This window comes from Pyrus communis, chromosome 4 (genome assembly GCF_963583255.1).
Source record: "Pyrus communis chromosome 4, drPyrComm1.1, whole genome shotgun sequence".
Lineage (NCBI taxonomy): Eukaryota > Viridiplantae > Streptophyta > Magnoliopsida > Rosales > Rosaceae > Pyrus > Pyrus communis.
Genome location: NC_084806.1, coordinates 14,115,987 through 14,138,787, shown reverse-complemented (window position 1 = coordinate 14,138,787; position 22,801 = coordinate 14,115,987). Strand labels below are relative to the sequence as shown.

Below are 22,801 nucleotides of genomic sequence, written 5' to 3'. Positions count from 1 at the left end.
TTTTTTTTTTTGGGGAGTTGTGGGTGGGGGAGGAGTTTGTAACTAAGTGAGTGTCCTGGCTGACGAGTTCTATGTTTGGCTAACAGTTTGGGGTCTCTTGGTTCTCGGCAATTGTTTGAACTGACCCTAAAATTTCATTCCATGTAAGGCTAAGGCCATCATACCATTTGAAACCCTGACATTGTCGGGAACATGCAATCGATCAGGTTTTGGGAAAAGCACCCGATGACCTACCCCACACACACACACACACATTACATATCATGCATTGACATGGCAAGTCATTCTGTAATATATAAAAATACAAATCCAAGACATGAATACCGATAATTTGATAGAGATCCTACCATGTATATATAATTCTCATCGAACTTTTTCATCGATCAAATTTTTCTTTCTTGTTTTTGTTTTTGTACTATTAGCTATCAGCCTATCAATTTTTAGTTTAAAAAAAAAAAATCAGTCTATTGTGATCCTCCCTCGCATTCAAACAATATTGTTATTAATTTTTCTGTTTGGTACAAGTGCATTGACGTGTTGTTTTGTTTATACTCTTTCAGCCAAGGCTTTACTTCAATATGTTCATTATAAATAGATAGAGGCATTCGGGTATTTTCCTATTCTTTGTTCTATGTTTTGTTGGAGTTGATCAGTTAACTTGTAGAGATTAATGTAAAAAAGTTTCTGGGGATAGGATTGCATTATTATCATGTTCTAGCTCTATAAGCTTAGTGTTAATATGGACTCGCTAGAATAGACTACAAAATAACCAAGTGAATTAATAACTAACTTTGTTATTATACCAGTTGGGTGGAGTGTGTCGTTTGATAACCATTTAAAATTTTTACTTTATTTAAAAAATAAAATAAAAAGTTGAAAACCATGCAAGATACTTGTCTAAAATCTGTTTGAAAGTTTTTTGCTAACTGGTTTAAGTTATAAGTTTCCATTTTATTTGGGACTTCAAAAATGAAATTCTTCTTGAGGTCAAATTGCAAAATTGAGGACATATATATAGAATGCAAGAGCATTTGACTAAGAGTCCATAGCATATTTTTGCATTGAAAATTTTAAAGTGAGGATCATTTTTGTATGAATATTATGTTGGTAGTCCTAAGGCCGATCCGAGGATTTCGAGCTGGGTTTCTGGCTAACAAACTAGTTGAGCAACTATATGTCTAAGCAGGATGATCCAAGATACCGATTTTAGGGAGTGGAGTACGATGTATAGTTTCAAACCTTCCTCCCTCTCCTTAATGATAATATTTATAAATAAATAAAAATAGAGAAAGGGTAGGAAAAATAGAGAAGTTGATTTTAGCTAAAATGTGATAACATATTTTAGTGAAAACTCAAGCTAGAATTGTATATTTTCAAATTAAACACTTTAACTAGCATTTCACATTATAAGCTCAACATGATGAGTCAGATTAGAAAAAACCCAAGAATTATTTAACAATGCCATTTTACATCATGCGTGGCTAGCAATAAATTAGTGTGCTTAATTCGTAGCTGATAGGTGAAGTTTTAGTTCCAAGTCTTCTTCATATATAAATTAATGGTAGACCAATTAAACCTGTAATTGTGATGCTTCGTATTGCTGATAGATGATGTTTTAATTCATCTCTCTCTCTCTCTCTCTCTCTCTCTCTCTCTCTCTCTAGTAATCGTGTGGAATGTTGCAAGTGGTTAGATTGATTGTAAGTGACCTAGGTTAGGTATATGACAACCACATCTTACATCCCTCAAGAATACTTCTATACGTACGTTTTCTTAAATAATTAAAACATCAGGAGTAGAATATATATAATCCCAAGATAAGCCCTCAGCTGAACCATTTTACTTTCCCATACATAGTTAAACCAACTGTTTGTGTTGCCACTTGTTAAGTTATAGTTAACCTAACAAGTGTCACAAACCAACAACGATTATATATATTTATAAATCACCAAAAAAATTTAAATAAGGAAGAAAGAACATAGATTTTTGGATGACTCTATCTCTCTCACTCCCTCACTCATGACTCACTGCCCCCTCCTTCTAAAGGGAAAAGAAGGGGACATCAGTAGTCAAACCTCATATATAACTCAGTCATCAACTGCGATTAAACTCTGTGACTGGTAGGCTAATTTTCCCCTCTGAATCAAGATATTAACGAAAACTATGCTTATTTGATAAATAATTCATCAAGAATATGATGTACTAACAATAAAATAGAAAATTGCATGCCAAATACATAAAAATATAAGTTATAAAATTAAGTCAACCGGGGATAACATCATAAATTCATACATTAATTCAATCAAAGCTGCCTGGACTGATAATAATCTCAGATTCAAATAGCGTCTCTTCTAATTGTTGTGCCTTTTTCATCTTGTTGTCCAAATCAAAGCTAGGACTATCCCAATCGAAGTTCCAAATCTAAGTCCTCCTTATTTGAGTCACCAGGTAGACCAATCTCCAAGTCCAACCTAAGAATCGGATGATGAGGATGATCAGCTACCTTGAAAGTCTTTATGCACCCATGTTCTTCTTCTCCAATGAAACCATCGCGTTGACGATCTCCTACTTCACAAAATGATTTTGCACTCTTCTTCACTTTAGTGCCAAGATCCGAGCCTTTGAGGTTTAGATGGTGATTAAAAATGGTGTCTCCTACAACCCATTTTATATTTTCGCTAGATGACACGAAAAAAGTAGGTGAAGGAGGAGCTGATGGTGATATCAAAGAGGGTAATGTGCTACTAAATGGTGAAATCAAGGAGGATGGTGAGGTTGGTGATGGTATTGATGAAAAATTAGGGTTAGGGTTTGGAACTTTGTTGAGGTTAAGGTTAAGAATAGTGCTAGCGTGCTGACCGTCTCTTGGGGATGAGCCTTTGAGCCTGGCTCGGTCTCTTCGGTGAACATTCATATGGCCACCAAGAGCTTGAGCAGATCTAAATTCTCTTTTGCAGAAGCTACAAGCGTACGATCTTGGGGGCCATGAAAACCCATCAATATTGTAATCTTCTTCTTCATAGGTAGTCTTGCTGCTCCTAATGGTTCTGGTGACAATACCAGCATGATCTTTCAAGCTGTTGCTCACCAAACTCTTTTTCTCCATGCGTATGCTTTGATTAATCAGTCAGACCTAACAAGCTAGCACAAATCATATCAAGTCAAAAAGCATGATGACCAAACAAAATCTCTCAGAAAATTCGTTCATGGAAAAATAGAGAGAAACTGAAACATAAAAAGAAGAATAAATTAAAGGGAGGTGACTGACCTGAGAAAAAAAAAAACTGATCATGAAGTATTGGGGTTTGAGTCTCTCAGAGAGAGAGAGAGAGAGAGAGAAAGAACAGTGATTAAAGTTTTTGTGTGAATAAAAGGCCGTCAAATTTGTAAACGAAAGACTGAAAATCCGATTGGAGGGTACCCATGAAAGTGTCCCATATGTTTGGTCACTGCTTACTATACGTCGAACCTCGGTCTGCTAGGGTTATACCTTTTTGCCAAATCTAGCTCTCAGTTTTTGTGGATGCCATTCATTTGTATCCCAACTATCATATATATTGGCTTTGTACGTGAGCTTCAGTACATGTCTCATTGTAATTGGCCAGTAGCTGAGAAACTCTAACTATACTAATCGTGTATTAATATATTATTAATTAACTTATTCCCAAGCTCCGATATTTGTGAGCATTAGCTCTAAAGAAATTGCACAATATAATTAGATTGGTAAACTGATCTTTGATCATCAGCTGAACCTTCTAATTATTGGTGAAGTTTAAATTTAGGATAATGTTAAGGAAACCAAATTTTTTAAACCAAATTGCAAATCAAATATTGTGTCACCAATACAAACCAAACAAGCACGTTAATAGATACTTAATTAATAATTCAACCATATCATTTGATTTCCGAATTTGGTTTAAAAAAATTAGTTTTCCTAGCATTATCCTTAAATTTATTATGTTAGGTCATCCTTGCATATACATATCCAGTGAAACTAGGGTAGATGCACTATTTCCCACAAAAGCAAATGCCATATTTCCTGTTATGTATAAAATTTGTTGAAACGGACGAGTGTACTAGTGTGATCTCATTAATTTCACAAGCATGAATTTTCAGCCAATATTCATCATTAGTCATTTATGAGACTCATTCACTACTTGTTTTATTAAGAGGTTTCTTAATTAACTCCCATAATTTGCATCAAACCCCATAATTTGCATGCATACTTGGCGTGGTTAAGGTGTTTCTTTAATGTTATTCATTAGATTAGACGATAGTTTATGGTACCCCTAAACAAAATATCGGTACACTTTAATCCAACGAGGTGTTTGTAAGTGATTACGTTCATGAAATATAATATCTTATCTTGATAGTGTAATATGACATCTATAACATAAAAATCAAAATCAAAATCAAAATCAAAAATCAAACCTTACTACAATAATAGTAATGTAATTCTGTGTTATTATGTACCTTACCATCATTGAGCACATAGGTATTGTACTTCTCCCATAATATGATTCATTCACTAACAATAACTTACGTTTATTGTAGTTCAGATGTTGATTATCAACATCTTGTTATAGCACCGTTATATCTAAAGGTATGAAGCTCAAAAGTGAATAACAATAATAGGTAGTTTCATGATGTTCATTCACAATAACTTATGTCTGTATTGTAATAAGATGTTCATGGTGTAATAATTTGTCGCCAGTGTCGTAAACAATATCATTCTATAAGATCACCATTATTATGCTTTGGACAGTAAACTTGAACAATTATAATCTAATTTTATTAAAACAGGGAGTAGTACCCTTTTTTGAAGAGAATTGTAGAATTTCCTAATCATTTAGCACATACATACCATACTTATCTTATGATACGATTCACTAAAAATGTGCGTAGAAAGTGTGGTACCTTTAACATCACTCGTAAATTTAATGGAACATTGTAGTTTCATTCCTTCATGTTATTTATTTATGCATAATAGCTTGAGAAGAATTTGTAAATTTTTTTCGTAAAAAAACATATATGTAATAATATTCTACACCAAGGGACGGGAAATTTTGGCTAATGTTGACCTACATTGACTGATAAGGAGTGCCATGTCATCATTAGTATAGGTGAGATTGTATTAAGATAAGATTGCGATGTCATTACTAGTATTGGATAAAATTGGTTAGTTTGGCGCAGAGTGTAAGAGAGGCAGTTATGCTCGTACAAAAGAGTGGATTGAGCTCATTTTGTAACAAATCAACCATTCATGAATGGAATATACATAATTCTCTTTCTTCTTATCTAAGTTTTCTTCGTATATATTTTTCTTCTTCTTTGAGATCTTCTACATATTCTGTATAATCTTGGTACTGTTAAGAAGATACACAATTAGTCAGTCATAATAATCTTGTATCAAATTCACCTTCAGCTGAGTCTAGTCTTAAACATCTCACTTACAACTACACAAGAATATCATTAGTTCATCATATTAATAGTGCCAGATAAAATTTCTTTCAATCGGAAAATAAATTAAGGTTTCTTTCCGCTTCTATATATATACCTTCCATATTTTCTTGACCTCTTGTTTTATTTTCCAATTACGCGCGCATGTTACATTGCATATAGGCTGGCTGATAAGTAGTAGGTCGAGTTGCTAAACTGCTTTACATGTTGTTACCAGATACTTTTAAGTATAATATATACATGTGTATATATATATATATATATTCAAAGATAAGTGAATGCATTGGTTTACACACTCTCAATATCTCAAAAGAAAAGAAATCTGAGTGTACGCAGATTGCTTCTTTGCATTTTGTGGTAAAAAAGGAGTGAAAGTTTCATCAGAAAACCCACACAGCCAAAAGATCCTACCAAAACTTCAGAGATTTAGTAAAAGACCCATTGGCCAATTAGGTGAGTCCATGGAATGCTAAACACGGTTTGTGATTGTTCTAAGGTTCTAGAGCCTGAGTGGCAGGGTTTACCCGCAGTGTGCAAACTGGTGCCGTCTGTTCCACTCATAGTTTTATTTTTTTCTTGAAACAGTACAGATATATTAATATTTGTACCATGTAAGCAGCATAGCCGATGAAATATTCGACTGCTGCAATAACTAATGGGGATTTTGTTTTGATAATTACCATGTTTATGCATTAGGGACAATGAGAAACAGACGAAACGATGACTATATATATAGAGGCCTATTGGAGCTTAATGATATATTTGTCAGTCATCAAAATTACAGGGTTCTCCATGCTGTCTCGTCAAAGTTGAAATCCTTGGACCGGCCTCTCTTGTCTCAATAAAGCCAAGAAAAACCAGGAAAAAGAAAACCTCCCATCACACGATCTCTGTGTGGAGAAAATTTTCATTGTGACTGGAACACGGGGTATATCACGTGTTTTTATAAGTGGTGAAAATTTTTATTTTTAAGTTATCAACTTTTTAACAAACATATCCCACTATTTGTATAGTAACATATGTTGTACCATCCCATGTAACAGTCACACTGAAAAATTTCTCATGTGTGTGTGTCAAAACTCTGATATATCTAGGAAAATAAGTTAAATGAACAAGAAAATTGATGAACCATGGTTCCCAATTAACACAAGTAAATCATACATTTATTGCTTAGTTAATTTGAACTTTGTTAAGAATAATTTTCAATTCGGTTGTGCATACTTTTCCGATAACCAACGGAAACCACATTTTACAAAGCTTTAGCTTAAGGTAAAATGGTCGTAAAAGATTAATCATTTTTAATGGAGGCGAGGACGTTTTATAGAAGGGAGGAAAGCCTTCCTATCCTACAATTTAAAGCTGGGATAAACCGGTAAAGAGTGCCTTGTTTTAATTTTTTTTTTTTCAGAATGTAGTAGTGTTATTATGTCTCGAGAGTTTTCCACATAGAAGTCCAGCGTGATTAGTATCTTATGTCAAAAAATGGAAGTTTGGCACAAGAGCTTTAAAGATTATGGGCATCTACACCCGTTGCAAAGTGATTTGGCTTTTTTTTTTTTTTTTTTTTTTTTTGAACAATCGATATTATCTACACTGAGACGGATGGCTGGTGGGCTTAGCCTCACAATGGGCTAGCAATAATGTAATTCAAATTCTTATTTGACGAGAATCGAACATAAAACCTCTCACTTACAAGTGAAGATGAATACTACTAGGTTGCAGTACCATCAATTGCTTGGTAATTGGTTTGGCTTGGATTTTCACATTTTAGCTAGCATGCTATTAGAGCAATTACACCAGTTTGGAAAGGGCAAGGGTAAGGGAAAGGGCAAGGGTAAGGGCAATGACATTGGTTGCCTTTGTTAGTCACTCTGAAAAGTAATTGTTTTTGTGCAACTCCATGTGTTGGGTAAGAACAAGGATGATCACTAATCAAAAAATAATTTTTTATTTTTAATGCATAATTAAATGTATTACAACCCTAAAAGTTATTTAATAAATTTTGTAAACTCTTTTCAATGAACGTCAAATAAACTGTGAAATTGCAAAGCATTTTTTTATGCTTTTAGAAATATGCTTTTGAATTTTTTTTCTTCTGAATTCTCTTTATTTTTTCCGATTTTTTTAAACTTTTATTCACTTTTTTTTTTTTTTTTTAAATTTTAACTCGATTTAATTAATCTTGTAAACATTTCAAATTCAATGGCCCATAGAATGTCACGTGCATAGCCGTTAGGGGGACTAGGTTTCTTTTACAAGTTGGGGCCGATGACAACGAAATGATGGCCTACTCTCTCTCTATTGCGTGTGTAAGACGCGCACTAGATACCAAAAAATAGCAAACATGGCTAAGGTCATTGGGTCGGGCAATTCTTGCAAGCAAGCAGAAGGCTGGACAATTCTTGCACGAGCATTGGGTCACACTTGGCTTGGCCACCATTTGCCCTCACACATTTAGGTCACTTGAGGAGGTTTTTAGGTTAAAGGGAAATTGAGAATCCCTTGCCCTTGTCATTTGGCAAGGGGTGAAATTAGGGCTGGGCATGGATTGAGCCGGGCTCAAATTTAAAAGGACCAGATCGGACCTGATTTTAAAAGAAAATGACCCGATCCGGACGGGTGCAACAAATTTTAATACGGGAACCGGACCTAACCCAGCTTGTTTGAAACGGACCGGTTCCACGGATCTTTTTTTTTTTTTTTTTTTTTTTTTGGGAAAAAAAAAAATCCTGAATTTTTACCATCCCCGCACAAGGTTCAACACCATCCATCCACCACCACTCATTTGTTGGACCATAAACAAGGCCAAAATCTGAACTTTCTCGACCACCCTCTCTTTGCTTCACTGCACTAAAGCATCGAGGCAAACCACCACAACGCAGCTCGCTGCTCCTGCAAGGCATATCAATAGATCTACAGAGTTATGGATGCATGCACATAAAATCATGGACTCACAAATAAGACAAAGAACAAAGTTTTTGGGGACCAAAATGATTCAGGCATCATTTGATTCAACAAATTTTTTGAGACAACAAATTTCTGGACCCGTGGATCCATACATATAAAATCATGGCACCATTTATCCAAAATCAACAAAGGGATCTAGGTTTATACCATTTCAATATTAGACTCAAAATCAATGGGTTCCACTTTGTCTCTAGTTCCTTTTCAAAATCAACAAAAGGGATCTGAGTTTATACCCTTTGATTACAAGATCCCTACACATATAACAACATGCAAGGGACATTGTCCTTCAATTTTTCCTTAATCTAAACATTAGAAACAAAATCAAAGAAGGATGAGACTAAAATTTACCTTTGGGTGTCGGGTCCAAGAGAAATTTGAGGGTCGTGAGTGCAGAGGTCTGTGGCATGTGTGAGAAAGTTTGAAGGAAGGAGAAAGTTGTAGAAATAAAGGAGGGATTGAGAGAAATGGTGGATGCCGAAGCTCAAATATGCTTTTGGTATGTTATAAACGGGTCGGTCTGGGGCTTCAGGATAGTAAAATTTTGGACCTACCCCGCCTCGTAAATACCTATGCCCCCCCCCCCCCCCCGGTCCTGTTTCTCTTCTACTAAATTCGGACCTACCCCAAACCGGCTATACCCGCCCCGCGCTGTAGGTCCTAGACCCGTTTGCCCACCCCTAGTGAAATTGCTCTAAGAGCATGATATCATGCTTTGTCTCCTCTGTTTCTAACAAAAAAATTTCATGTTTTACTTGCAAAAAAATGTCACACATAATATAAGTAAGATTCTTGTGTGTATTTCACGTCAAATAGTGAAATCTTGGGCTTTTTAGAGCCTATTTGTTTAAGATTGGATGCTTGACAAGAAAACAAAACAAAAGTTTGTAAGAAAAATTGTTGTGGCTATAAAGTTAAATATTTTATCATGTTCTTGTTGAGAAAATAAATCGACTTAGAGTTTTCTTTTCGACTGGCTCAATTGCATATGAGGTTCATAGTCATATAGACAAAAGTCATTGAGTGGCAAAAGGCTCACTCATGGCCCCAACCCAGCCAATCGATCCATTTGGCATTTTTCTTCTCCTTTTTTCTTCCGTTAGTTCCACTAGAAGGCCAAAAAACAAAGCTGTTTCATTTAACAACCTAAAGTAATAACAAGGAGAAAACAGAGGATCCAAGCTTCAACCCAAAGCTAGTTTCACTTGTGCTAATTAAAACTCAATTCCTAAACACAGCAAAACACACGTTTTCATCGACCTATGCCCGAATATGAAATTATTTATTTACCTAAACCAAATTTTCTAAAATATTAAATAATCATATCTTGCAAAACAAAACAGAATTTAAGAAATAACACCAAGCCTTAAACCAATTATGAAAATCATGACTTATGCAGCATATATTTCATTTCAAGAACATATTACTAATACTTCCCTATTTTTTAAGAAAACATTCTTGAGCATGAAGCAATTTCTAATCCATGTGCAAAAAGAACAATTTTCAGTAGCAGTGACATCATTGTTTTCAGCAGAAATTTGAATCCTGACAAATCCCAATTCCATTTCCAACCGGAAATTCTTTTCCCTCTCATTGTCCGCCTCTGTCCTCAGCCTTTCAATCTCCTGCCTTATTTGCTCCTCTCTGACTATTAGCACCCATATAGCCCTCGTCCTCTCAAGCTCCACTTGGTGAACTCGGTTGAGTGACGGCCGGTTTCCCCACCAAATCTTACCATTTTCACAACTGAATCATTGAATGACTCAGTCGAAAAAACCAAATCGCTGCAAGAAGATTGAGTTGGAAAAATCGGGTCGATATCAAACTCATCCTCATTGAATTTCCCGCGGCTAAATCTCATATCCCTAGCCCTCTGCCTCACCAACTCCCCTTCATCATCTTCCTCTTCCTCTTGAACCTCTCTTCAACGCTCGGCAAACCCAGAAGCACATTCATCATCAAAGAATCTCCTCCCCTGCAATTCTTGAAAAATGAGTGCCTCAGCAGCCTCTCTGCCATCGGTCTCTTCCCCTGGTCTTGATCGAGGCAAGAACCCACCAAGTCTTTGAAGGCCTTAGAGAACTTCTTGTTCTTGAAAGCTTTGTTCTGGGTTTCGTAATCTGAAAACCATAACATTTTAGTTATCTTCAGAAGCAGAGACTTTGACGGCAGAAGGCCGCCACGAGCCAATTCCAGCGCCGTGATCCCAAACGACCAAATATCGGCATTGTTGTGCGAATATATCACCTCAGGTTCCATCCAGTACAGTGTTCTAGCGATGTCAGTTAGCCAAGTAGACGACTCCGCAGCTGAATTGACCTCGTAGACAGAAGAAGAGACCCCGAAATCGGCGAGCTAGACGGACCCATCAGAATCAATCAATATATTTTCGGTCTTGATGTCTCTGTGGAGGAGGCCCTGATTGTGAAGATACGACATGACGTTTAACGTCTCTTTGAGAACGATAGCAATGCAGGGCTCTAGCAATCTTTCTGGTAAAGCAGAGAAGATTATGGATTGCAGAGAACTAGCGGACATGAACGGCTTAACCATCCAAAGACGGTGGTCGATGGTGAATGATCAATGCATAGAAAGAATTTTGGGGTGGGAAAGAAGAAACAGAGTCTTAGTGCAAGCAAAATGGGCCCAGGATTGGTCGAGATGGACTTGATGGCGACGATAGTAGAATTCATGGCGGTGGAGACGGCCTTGTGGACGACAAAGCTGTTTCCGTATCCAATTTCAACAATGATATTTTTACAAGAAGTATTTTATTAAACAGTTAAGTTATTACTGAACAAAGAGGAATTGAAGTTATTACTGAAATTATTAAATTAAAGAAAGGATGAGATCAATTCAGAAGTACTTTTTTTTTATTTAATTTTGAATTAAAATAATTATAACAGACAGAATTCACTGGTCTAATTTGGGACCGTCAAATAGTTATCCATCCTACAAACATATCAAGATTCAAAAAAGAATATGACGCAATCCCTATATTTATTTCTAGCCTTCAAGGAGCTGTATGAGGTGAAAATCTCATGTACTGTTCTATAATAGCGATGGTAACAGTGATGGTATCACCGACTATAATTATCTAACAGTTCAAGTACAATTGATATTGTTGAGGCGCAATCAAAATATGGTTTTTGGGGATTGAATTTGTGGCATCGGCCTATAGGGTTTATCATTTTTATTATTTCTTCCCTAGCAGAATGTGAGAGATTACCTTTTGATTTACCAGAAACAGAAGAAGAGTTAGTAGCAGGTTATCAAACCGAATACTTTGGGTATAAAATTTGCATTATTTTATGTTGCTTCCTAGCTAACCCTATTGGTTTCTTCATTATTTGTAACAGATCTTTACTTGGGAGGTTGGAATATATCTATTCCGGACATATATGTTTCTGAGCTTTTTGAAATAAATAAAATATGTGGAGTTTTTGGAGCGATAATTGGTATCTTTATTACATTAGCTAAAACTTATTTGTTCTTGTTCATTCCTATCACAACAAGATGGACTTTACCGAGGCTAAGAATGGACCAACTATTGAATCTTGGATGGAAATTTCTTTTACCTATTTCTCTCGGTAATCTATTATTAACAACGTGTCTCAAACAAGAGAAATAAACAAACATAAAACTATTCATATATATATTAACGATATGTTCTCTATGGTAACTGGGTTCATGAATTATGGTCAACAAACAGTACGAGTTGCAAGGTACATTGGTCAATGTTTCATGATTACTTTATCCCACGCAAATCGTTTACCCATAACTATTCAATATCCTTATGAAAAATCAATCACCGCAGAGCATTTCCGCGGTCGAATCCATTTTGAATTTGATAAATGTATTGCTTGTGAAGTATGCGTTCGTGTATGTCTTATAGATCTACCCGTTGTTGATTGGAAATTGGAAACTGATATTCACAAGAAACGACTGCTTAATTACAGTATTGATTTCGAAGTCTGTATATTTTGTGGTAATTACGTTGAGTATTGTCCAACAAATTGTTTATAATGAACTTTCTACTTATGATTGTCACGAATTGAATTATAATCAAATTGCTTTGGGTTGTTTACCAATGTCAGTAATTGACGATTATACAATTCGAACAATTTTGAATTCGCCTCAAATAAATAAGTAAATCTCTTATTAACGAATAATTTATAATTACTTTACTAATAACTAATATAGAAGGAATTTATGTCACATCCCGCCTTCCCTCGCAGTGATATTGTCCGCTTTGACATTCCCTGCCCTGGACTAGGTCGCAGACAGCAGGGCTACTGCACGGTTTTGTCTTTGCAAGCCGCAGCTCCAAAAGGCCTCACTGAAAGGTACATGCAGGCATGGACATATAAGGCCCAAAGACCACGCCCTCACGGGCGATGTGGGATACTACAATTTAGGTTTCTTTCGTGTTGTTTGGTCAATAACTACAAATACCAACTATTGATTGGTTGGTAAGAAACGCTTCTTAATTTGGATTGAAAATCCATTAATTAATATATCCATAGTTGTTGAAAAATATATCGTTTAGAATTAGAACGACTCTTTCAGATAAAGAATGAAATTAGTCCAATAATAGTACTCACATTTATTCATATCCCTTAGTATTTATTTACTTAGGATTAAATTAGGAATTGCTCAAAAATCATAAAAATAAAAAAATAAAAAATAAAAAAATATTTCTGGTCGGGTCTCATCAATAAGGTCATGAAAAACATTTCTATTTATTTATCTCTTATTTTACATATAATGGATTTGCCCGGACCAATACATGATTTTCTTTTAGTATTTCTAGGATCAGTTCTTATACTAGGAGGTATGGGGGTGGTATTATTTACCAACCCCATTTATTCTGCCTTTTCATTAGGACTGGTTCTTGTTTGTATATCCTTATTTTATATTCTATTAAACTCTTATTTTGTAGTTGTTGCACAACTCCTTATTTATGTGGGAGTTATAAATGTTTTAATTGTATTTGCTATGATGTTCATGAATGGTTCACAATATTACAAAGATTTGAATCTTTGGATCATTGGGGATGTGGTTACTTTGCTAGTTTGTACAAGTATTTTTGTTTTACTCATGATTATTATTACGGATACGTCATGGTACGGAATTATTTGGACTACAAGATCAAACCAGATTATAGAGCAAGATTTGATAAGTAATAGTCAACAAATTGGAATTCATTTATCAACATATTTTTTTTCTTCCATTTGAATTCATTTAGATTCTTTTAGCCGCTTTGATAGGTGCAATTGTCATGGTGCGACAGTAAAAAATTTATAGAATTAGCAATGCACATTAAACTCTGTTCGGTTTTATTACATTACATTTATTTCCCTTTAATTAAAGATTGTTTATGTCTAAAATAGAAATTATTCAATCCATTCTATTAACAATAGAAAATATGCCTTTGTTCCGTACTTTTTTTTTATTATAGTCAATTGAATCGGTTGAATTGTTGTTCAATTCATATTGAAATGAATCGAAATTGATAAGGAGTTGGTCAATAATTTCAATAATATTTCCTGTATTCATTGGAAAGATATACATAGATAGAAAGATATCTATGTATATCTTTTCAATGAAAAATATTATAAAATAATGGGATTTACGGATTAATCAAGCAGTTCTTCTTTTTAATATCTGCCAAATATTTTTTTGTGATTCCAATCTTTTATCATCATAACTTATTTTGTTAGAACTCAAATTTCTATCTGAAGTTATAAATCCCTTTTTCTTGTCTTTTGTAATTTTTTCTATTTGATTTATGATTGTGTTTATTCTATCAATCAGATCTTGCATTTTTTTTTCTGTTAATAAATAATTTGTCCAATCCTGAGATCTAATTAGTGAATCTTTTTTGATTTCACTCAATTCATATACTTCTATTTCTCTCAATCCAAATAATATAATTGTGTTTATTTTTAGAGTTCTTTTATTATTTCTTTTATAAATAGAATGTTTTTAATGATCCATTTTTTTGGTTTTTTTGAGACATTTAGAAACAATTTTGTTTGTTCTTTAAAAATTCCTAGAATTATAAAGCATTTCCTTTGCAATTTTTTATTTTTTATTTCTTTTTGTTTTTGAGTTCGTTTAAAATCGGTTCAAAAAATGAAAGTTTTTTTTTTTGGGAGAACCAAAAGGTAGTTCAGCTACAATTCCAAAAATTGTTAAAAAAAAAAAAAATCATTTTTTTGACCTTGCTTTTTCTGTGCCAAGGTTTAAGACGAAAAGGAAATAGGATCTTGATCTGAATGTCGTCAGTTAACCAGTTTTTTGGAAATTCTTTTTTTGATAATTGAACACCGTTATAGGCACATTTAACATGCATTTCTCTATTCCAATCCTTTAAGTCCTCATACCATTCTGGAAATTGAAATAATAGTATACAGACGATATTTTTAGCTATTATCAATGAAGGTAATATAATATATTTTCTAAGAATTGATTGGGTTACTAATAAAAAACCTCTCATTACTTGAGCAAGTAAAATACTATCTGACGATTCCGCTATTTGTTTACGCACTTTCTTCTTTCTTTGTGTTCTTCTTTTTTGTGAATTCTGTGTTTTTCCACATCCAATTTCTAAAAAAAATTTCATCCGTTCAGAAATATCAAAAAAAATAAAAAATAAAAAAAAATGTCTATTCGGTCCAAAAAAAGAGGGGAATGCGCATTTGCTTCAAAGAGTTTCTAAGTAACTCTTTTACGTCTTTGAGCACGCATGGAGCCTTTGATTATGTCTCGACGAAAATCAGATTGTTGGGAATAACTTATCAAAGCAACTTTGCTTGTTTGATCAGTATTATTAGTTTCTTTGGTATTAGTATAAGCATCAGTATTTTGTTGGTTATCAGTTAAAATCACTACACATTTGGATTTTCTTGAACGAATCTGATGATCCGCTACCACAGTTTCTTTGGTTTCCCTCTCTTGTTGTTCAAAATCATTGGTTAATTTGTATGACCATCGAGGAACTTTTTTTATTAATTTCTTTTATTCCAATAGATTTTTTTTAATCATTTTATTATTGGGAACAGTTCTAATTGCATCAAATAATAATTTTAAAATTTTGAATCGATCCTCTGAATCAATTCTTACTTGTTCATGTTCTATAACTAAAAAAAAGTCTTTTAAAATTAAAATTTGATGTGTATTTTACAACCAATTCATTGATTAAATTTAATAAATAAAAAATTTATGTTGTTAATGATTTTCTATCAAATGAATTTTATTTTTGTTCAAATTCTAAGTAATTAATAATAAGAAGGATACCATGAAATTTATTTATCCGAATCTTGTAATTTTTTACAGAAGCTTCATTTATGCTTGAGAGTGTAAACAATTTTTTGATTCGTCCGCGGTAGGGGCCATTGACAAAAGGATCATATATTTTTGGTAAGTATTCGTTTTTAGTCTTATCAGTACACAATCTAGTTCTTTTTTCGAGTACATTCATAACAAGGGCTTCCTTAGGTTTTTCTTTTTATATTCGTTGGTATAACTCCAATGATTATAAAATTCATTAGAGGGGAATGTTTCTTTTGTGAATAGAGACATCTTTCTTTGTATCATTTCAAAAAAAGTTGCTAAACTGGGTGGGTACGTAAAAGATCTTCTTTCTTTTCCATCATTTTGACATGTAGAAAAAAAATATTGTGACATTTCATTTCTTACAGACTTTTCAAATCAACTGTTTTTTATATATCGTAACGGACGGTTCCAACGTTTATAGTCGAAAAGAATAGTCACAATAGGTTTTTCAAACCAGAAGATATCTTTTTTTTTTTTTAATATTTCTAACTTTGAATTTTCTTGTTCTTGATTCCTATTCAGATAATAAGTTTCATAAACAGGTCCTTTTATACTGTGTTTCTTTAAAGTGGAATTGATCCTTTGTTTTTTCCTTTCCATTCACTCAGATCTCTTTCGTTCCATCGATTTTATCCGTATCCTCATTTTCTTCCGAAAAAAAGGGAAGGGGAAGGATCTTCTTCGGTGGATCCCTCTTGTTCCTGTTTAGTCCCCTTCGTTTTGAAAGTTGTTTCTATTTCTACATCTGTTAGTAGGAGGTGGGGTCCAACAGAAATTGGACCCTTTTGGTCTTTGGGTTTTCTTAGCGGGAAGAAGAGGAAGTTGCCATTGAAGATGAAAACAATGAAATCTTAAAGGATCGAAAATGAGTTTTTGGGATTTCTAGGAAGTGGGTTTTGATGGAGAAGATGAATGTATTCTGAAGAAGAAAGAAAAGTTGGGTTTTAAGGAGTAATCTTGTGAAAGGTTTGATGGTGAGTGTAGCTTTAGGATGATGCATGTAAGCGTCTACTGCTATTTGCTTTTTTGGGGCTTTCCTATTGCAATTGGGGATGAAATTATCAAATCGCCCTATGATGACACACCCTGACCTGAATCAAAGCGTGTTGGCCATCACGTGAGGATGACGTAGCCATGTGCGCAATGCGAAAGTGATAGAGATATGAAAATGTGGGTAAATAAAAACCAAACTAGCTAGTTTACACTAGATACATACACAAGTGCGAGTAGAAGTGTTTAAAGTATAGATACACATAGTCAGAACATAGGTAGATGCAGTCTAGCTAGCTAAATATTAATTATAAAAGACAAGAAAGAAATTCCTACATTATTTGGAGTCTATCAGAACCGCCGTAGGTCCTTGTAAACCACCAACACGAACGTTTAACTAGAACCTGGAGGGGCGCAAAACAAAAAACGTGAGTGGGCAAAAACAAAGCTTTTTGAAACCATTTCTCTTTCCAAAAATAATAACGCCTCACCATAAACCTGTATAATTTCCCAGAAAATAATAATACATACGTATGTAAAATCATGCTCGAGAGAAATGAAACCAAGTATATGCCATGTCAAGTATCTTAGTAATAAATATGTAATCAGGTGATGTGAATCAATATAAAAAGATATGTCAGCCGGAGTCACCTAACGTGACCTATATGGCTGAACCCATAGCTCATAAAACAATTATTGCACACAAGTCAGAACCACCTAATGTGGTCTGGTAGACAGGCTAGGTGTAAATAAGTACGCTCAAGTGCTACGATCACATGAAGGTTGTGCGATGAATCGTGGGTCACCTACGAGTCGGAACCACCTAATGTGGTTTGTACGACAAGCTGGCACCAAACTTGGATCCAAGGTGAGCGTATGGTGTGGGAGGTGAACAATCACGTGAAGGCTGTGCCCTAGCCTCGAGCGGGAGCACTAACACCGGGGTGCAGGATAATGAGCTCTAAATGCATCTACGTATAACCATACACAATGCAACCACTACCATCATACAATATTCACCTGAAGCATACATAGGCCTCCGCAGCGTTATTCAATATTATGCATACCCATACTAATGCACATACTAAAATGAAATGCAAGTATGACATGGCACTTAAAAACATAATTCCATTTAGATGAGTTTCTAGGCAATGTAAAACATATATACGTATATATAGAAAACCAAAAGCCCATCACTGGTATGTAGCAGGGTCGTAATCCCCGAGTCTCGTTTGGCTACGCTCATCCTCCAAAAAAGTCTTACCTATATGTGAAACAACTAATTTAACATTAATTCGAAAGTACATAACCAAAACCGTGTAATAACTTCTCATACGCTGCTCAATTGGGGTGTTTGAATATACCACTGTTGCCTGCTCAACACCACAAGCATCCCCATATTTTTAGAAAAATTTTCTGATGTCTCACGCGTCAGCCACGCTCAGGCATGTTAAACGGAAACCATAATGGCGTTAGGGAATATTCTGTTAAATAAAAGCATATTATGTTAGATTTACCTGATGCCGTTAGTATATTCTGTCAAAGTTGATGGAATATTCTATGTCTTCTCCGGCGGTCTTCGCCAGAGCCGCCATCTACAATGCCCAATTCTGGAAAATCTTAAAACCTTAATATCTCCCTCAATTCTCAACCAAAATTCACGAATTTTATATAGATTTGAAGCTCTTGAAGTCTAGAACACAACCACACCTATTTGAAGTCCTAAAACTGATGGAAAACGGCCAGAAAAATTCTTGGAAAAACCGGCTAACTCTGCAATTCCATGATCGTGCTTATTCCGACGCCCAAACTTCTCCAAAACTAGTCTAAAATGCTAGGGAAGTTGAGTGAGTGCCTTACTAAGCCTCAAAACCAAGTGGATCACCCTCACGTCGAAGCTATTTTAGCTCTTCGCTGGAGTTTCTAAATTCTAGGGTTTTCGAGATCAACGCACTTAACAAATGGAACCACAAGATTCTAGAGCTCGAGAGAAGTATGGTTATAGAAACCTTGAGTTTGATCTGTAAAATCTGATGGTGTTTGAAGGTTGGAGGCCTCAGGTCATACGAACGAGAAAGAGAGAGAGAAAGAAGAAAGGAGAACGTGAGGGTTGCACGTGTGTGTGTGTGTGTGTGTGTGGTCACGAGTTAGCCAATTTAAAATGGTCTCACGCCGTAATTGGTCTATAGAATTTAGGGCTTACACAAAAGAGTCCAAATAGGAATAAAACCAACCCAATCTCACTTATTGATCCGTAACATTTTCATTACGAACCCAATTCGGCCCTAACTCACGTCAACACACTTGACACGACGCATACAATTTAATTATGTCAGCGAGAAAAATAATTTAAAACTATATGCATACATCCACATCACTAAGCTTCTAGGGCATTATCATCACCTTACACTCTTAGGGAGGAAATATATACAATAATTTTGGACGGGTCGTCACAACCTACCCCCCCCCCCAAGAAAATTTCGTCCCCGAAATTTCAGCACACTAGCACAATAACATATCAATATCAATAAAATAGGCATGGATATAAATCTCACATACAATCCTCTGTCTCCCAAATGGCCTCCTCCACTGAATGGTTCCTCCACAAAACTTTCACCATGCGCATAGTTTTGTTCCTAAAAACTTTATCCTTCCAATCTAAGATCGTCATTGGCTTCTCGTCATATGTCAAGTCTGGATTAATTTATAGTGGCTGAGGAGGTATTATGTGTGATGGATCAAAGACATAATGACGAAGAATAGAGACGTGAAAAACGTCATGCACCTTTGATAGCTCTGGAGGTAACTCGAGTTTGTAGGCGACTTTACCGATTCGTTTAGTGATTTGGTAAGGTCCAATGTAGCAAGGACTTAATTTACCTTTCTTACCGAACCGTACTACACCCTTCCACGGAGATAGCTTTAGAAATACCCAATCTCCAACTTTATACACTCTATCAATTGCGTATTTATCGGCAAGGCTCTTTTGTCAATCTTAGGCCCCTTTCAACTTAGCTTTAATTACCTGAATATTTTGGGTAGTCTCATCAACAATCTCAAGGCCCACTAACACCCTCTCGCCAACTTCTGACCAACATAGAGAAGTATGACAGGGCTTACCATAGAGTGCCTCGAACGGTGACATACCAATGCTAGAATGGTAACTATTATTGTAGGCAAACTCAATCAAATCCAAACGCTTATGCCAAGCTTCGCCAAACTGCAGTACTAAAGATCTCAGCATATCTTCTAGCATCTAGATAGCTCTCTCAGATTGCTCGTCAGTTTGTGGATGATACGCCGTACTATAAAGCAATCTCGAACCAAGAGCTTCCTAAAGCCACCTGAAACTTAGAAGTGAACCTAGGATCTCGATCAGAAATAATACTAACCAAAACCCCGTGGTATTTAACAATCTCTGATATAAATAGCTCAGCTAATCGGCTTAAAGAATATTTCTCTCGAATTGGTATAAAGTGTGCTAACTTGGTAAGCTGAACCACTATCACCCAAATGTCAGCATAAACATTTCGCATACGAGGAAGTTTATACATGAAGTCCAAGGTAATATCTTCCCATTTCCACTGAGGAACGGGAAATGTATGCATTAATCCAAAAGGTTTCTTCCTCTCAGCTTTGACTTGCTGACAAATTGCACATCGACTCACATATTCAACAATTTCTCTCTTCATACCAGGCCAGTAGTAGAAAGGTCGAATGGTGTGATACATCTTGGTACTCCCAGGATGCATCGCATAAGCCGAAATATGTGCTTCATCGAGTATCTCTTTCTTTAGTTCTGCAATATTCGACATATACATTCGATCTCCCTGCATAAGCATGCCATTAGGTTTTCGGATCCTGAGACCTTTCTTTTTCCCTCGTGACACTACCTCTATTAATTCCTAAGACTCTGAATCCTCTGCTTGAGTCTCAGGCACGTGATCTATCAAAATCGGTCTAACCTAGAAACTAGCAAGTAAACCTTCTTCCCGATCTTCCACCTCTAATTTCACTCCGGTGGATCTCAATTATGTGAGGAGGGGAATATGGAAAGCATATAAGGCATTAAGGCGGCCAAGTGATTTCCCACTAAGTGCGTCTGCCACTGTGTTCTCACGACCAGGGTGATACTCAATCATGCAATCAGAGTCGCTGAGCAATTCTATCCACCTCCATTATCGAAGGTTAAGATCATTCTGGGTGAAAATGTACTTGAGGCTTTTATGATCTATGAAAAACTTGCACTTTTCCCCATACAAATAATGCCTCTAAATCTTCAAGGAAAAAATAATAGCTGCTAGCTCAAGATCGTGTGCGGGGTAATTCATCTCGTGAGGTTTCAACTGTCACGAGGCATATGTGATTACCCTGCCATGCTGCATTAACACACCGCCCAAACCATTCAATAAAGCATCACTGTAAATCTCAAAATTACCACTGTCGTTTGGAAGCGCCAAAACAGGTGCGTAAGTAAGACAATACTTTAGCTGCTGGAAACTCCGCTCACAATCATCATCGCACTCAAATTTAATATTTTTCTAGTCAACCTCGTTAGTGATAAAGCTATGGTCAAAAAATCTTTAACCAAACGGCGATAGTAACCTGCTAAGCCGAGGAAACTCTGTACTTCTATAACGGTCCATGGCTGTTCCCAATTCCTCACTACAGCTACTTTCTAATGATCTACCAAAATACCCTGGGCTGATATCACATGTCCCAAAAACAACACTTGATCCAAACGGAATTGGTATTTACTAAACTTAGCGTACAACTGAAGTTCCCTCAATTTCTTCAAAACCAGAGTGAAATGTCAAGTGTGTTCTACCTTAGACTTAGAATATACCAAAATATAATCAATAAAGACAATAATAAACCTGTCGAGATACGGCTTAAATACTCGATTCATCAGGTCCATAAAAGCTGCTGGTGCATTCGTTAACTCGAACTGCATCACAAGAAACCAGTAATGACCATATCTAGTCCTAAAAGCTATCTTAAAGACATCTTTACTCCTAATTTTCAATTGATAATACCCAGACCTCAAATCCATCTTGGAAAACACACAAGCACCTTGAAGTTGGTCAAACAAATCATCTATATGAGATAATAGATAACGATTTTTAATCGTTACCCGATTCAGCGGTCGATAATCAATAAATAGCCTCAAAGTCCCGTATTTCTTCCGTACAAATAAAACTGGAGCTCCCCAAGGTGAAATACTAGGCTGAATGAAACCCTTATCAATCAATTCCTACAACTGGGTTTTCAATTCCCTCAACTCAGCAGAAGCCATTCGATAAGGGGTTAAGGAAATAGGATCTGTACCTGGAAGTAAATCAATGGTGAACTTTACTTCTCGAGCTGGTGGTAATCCAGGTAAATCATAAGGGAAAACATCAGGAAAACATCTGACTACACGTACATCCTCCACATGGGTAGAAGTATCCTCATTCAATACCACGTGAGCCAAATAATATTGACAACCTTTCCTCAATAACCGCTTAGCCCTCACGGAAAAAATAACATTGTGTTTCAATCCACTAAGCACACTCACAAAGGTAACCATAGGCAAGCTCGGCCAATGGAAAGTTACTATCTTCTCGTAACAATCCAACTTGGCAAGATTGTAATGTAACCAATCCATGCCCAAAATAACATCAAAATCAACGATATCTAATAGAACAAGATTAGCTGGCATGACGATGTCCTCCACCAGAACAGGACATCCTTGGCATACCCAGCTAACGAAACATGTCTCACCTTTAGGCATCAGAAACTCTAACTCGTAACCAAGAGGTGTGAGGTAGGGTTACGTCGTTTGAACAAACGTATGAGAAATAACAGAATATGTGGCACATGAAAAAATTAATACTTTAGAAAAATGGCCAATAATATTCAAGGTACCCATAATCAGATTAGGGTTAATCTGAGCATCTTGCATAATGATATGATGAACACGGCCTTATGCCTGCTATCGGCCTTCATGACCCCTATTACCTTGGTTTCCATGTCCCTGCATACCTTATCCCTGACCAAGCTGGTT

At 35.7% G+C, this 22,801-nt stretch overlaps 2 protein-coding genes and 1 pseudogene across 2 annotated transcripts; all 3 read right to left on the bottom strand.

The window, feature by feature from the left end:
- Positions 1-2,233: 2,233 nt before the first annotated feature.
- On the bottom strand, positions 2,234-3,498 carry LOC137732531 (transcriptional regulator SUPERMAN-like). The gene has a single exon (XM_068471851.1). It carries the CDS (start codon positions 3,104-3,106, stop codon positions 2,399-2,401), a length of 708 nt encoding a protein of 235 aa, XP_068327952.1. The 5' UTR covers positions 3,107-3,498; the 3' UTR covers positions 2,234-2,398.
- A 6,564-nt stretch (positions 3,499-10,062) lies between these two features.
- On the bottom strand, positions 10,063-16,594 carry LOC137732369 (serine/threonine-protein kinase BLUS1-like; annotated as a pseudogene).
- A 3,466-nt stretch (positions 16,595-20,060) lies between these two features.
- LOC137732731 (uncharacterized) lies at positions 20,061-22,456 on the bottom strand. Its single transcript, XM_068472014.1, has 5 exons — positions 22,084-22,456; positions 21,633-21,852; positions 21,361-21,459; positions 21,126-21,255; positions 20,061-20,585 (listed from the first exon to the last, which is right to left on the bottom strand). Exons 1-5 carry the CDS (start codon positions 22,454-22,456, stop codon positions 20,061-20,063), a joined length of 1,347 nt encoding a protein of 448 aa, XP_068328115.1.
- Between the last annotated feature and the right edge of the window lie 345 nt (positions 22,457-22,801).